The 1,168-nt window shown below is 42.5% G+C and overlaps 1 protein-coding gene across 1 annotated transcript; it reads right to left on the bottom strand.

Moving 5' to 3' along the window:
• Window positions 1-427: 427 nt before the first annotated feature.
• LOC143543662 (uncharacterized) lies at window positions 428-841 on the bottom strand. Its single transcript, XM_077035931.1, has one exon. It carries the CDS (start codon window positions 839-841, stop codon window positions 428-430), a length of 414 nt encoding a protein of 137 aa, XP_076892046.1.
• Between the last annotated feature and the right edge of the window lie 327 nt (window positions 842-1,168).

The following is a 1,168-nucleotide window of genomic DNA, read 5'->3' as shown; positions in this document are numbered from 1 at the left end:
ACACCTAAAATTCTGAAACGGAGGCCTTATTTTTTCGGGGGCCTCAAGCCCTAGCCTTACTCGTCTCTACTGTAGGGCCGCCCCTGATATCCGTCATCAATTACCATTATACACTATAGATCAATTACCATGAGATTTTGCAAAAAAAAAAGGATTTAGGAAATATATTTGATAATGTTAGGGTTAAAACCGTAGGGAACAAGAATACTAAGAGATAGGAAGCTAAAAGCCAATTCTGTGATATCACAGAATGAAATCGGCGTACATGTTAAATAACCACAAATACCAAAGTTACGAAACACACCCAAAGAAATAAACAAAAGGCCATGAGGTCCTTATTACAAGCAAAGTGAATAAAACCCAATAAAAATACGAAATAGGAAAAACGGTGCATAACAATACTTCCTCCTTAACCCACTTTTTGTCCTCAAGAAGTGGGTTCAACAAAGTCGGGAAAACGCAGCTTCATCTCATCAAGAAACTCCCACGTGGCTTCATGCGTTGTCTGTCCCTTCCAATGCACTAATACCTTCATCGCGGCTCGACTTCCGCGCTTGATAAGCTTTCGATCCAACACACCTTGGGGCTGCAAAATGAAACGTGCATCTGTAGGAATAGGAATTATCTTGTCCGGCGGTCCGCCGGCATCCTTGAGTAAAGATACATGGAAAACCGGGTGAATTTGAACCCCATCCGGTAAATCGAACCTGTACGCAACATTTCCCACCTTTTCCACTATCAAGAAGGGGCCAAAGTATTTGGGAGTGAGCTTCGAGTGCTTGTGAACCCTCAACGAATTCTGCATGTATGGTTGTAGCTTAAGGTAAACCCAGTCACCCATCTCGAATATTCTCTCGGTACGATGTTTATCCGATTATTGCTTCATACGGTTCTGAGCTTTTAGTAGGGATTGCTTCAATAACTTTATTGCGGCTTCCCTATCTTGCATCATCTCGTCTACTTCCTGATCAATAGTATCCTTGGGAATATACGGAATATGTAATGGCGGCCGAAAACCGTATAAGGCCTCAAAAGGAGATTTACCCAAGGAAGAATGGAAAGTGGTGTTGTACCACCATTCAGCTAACGAAACCCATTTAACCCACGTGTAGGGTCGTTTCATCACCATGCACCTCAAGTAGCTTTCTAAACATCGATTAACCACTCC

The sequence above is a fragment of the Bidens hawaiensis genome, unplaced genomic scaffold (assembly GCF_021521415.1).
Source record: "Bidens hawaiensis isolate Kalapana, Puna unplaced genomic scaffold, B.hawaiensis_p1.1 tig00000888_1, whole genome shotgun sequence".
NCBI lineage: Eukaryota > Viridiplantae > Streptophyta > Magnoliopsida > Asterales > Asteraceae > Bidens > Bidens hawaiensis.
This window is presented reverse-complemented; position numbering and strand designations above follow the sequence as displayed.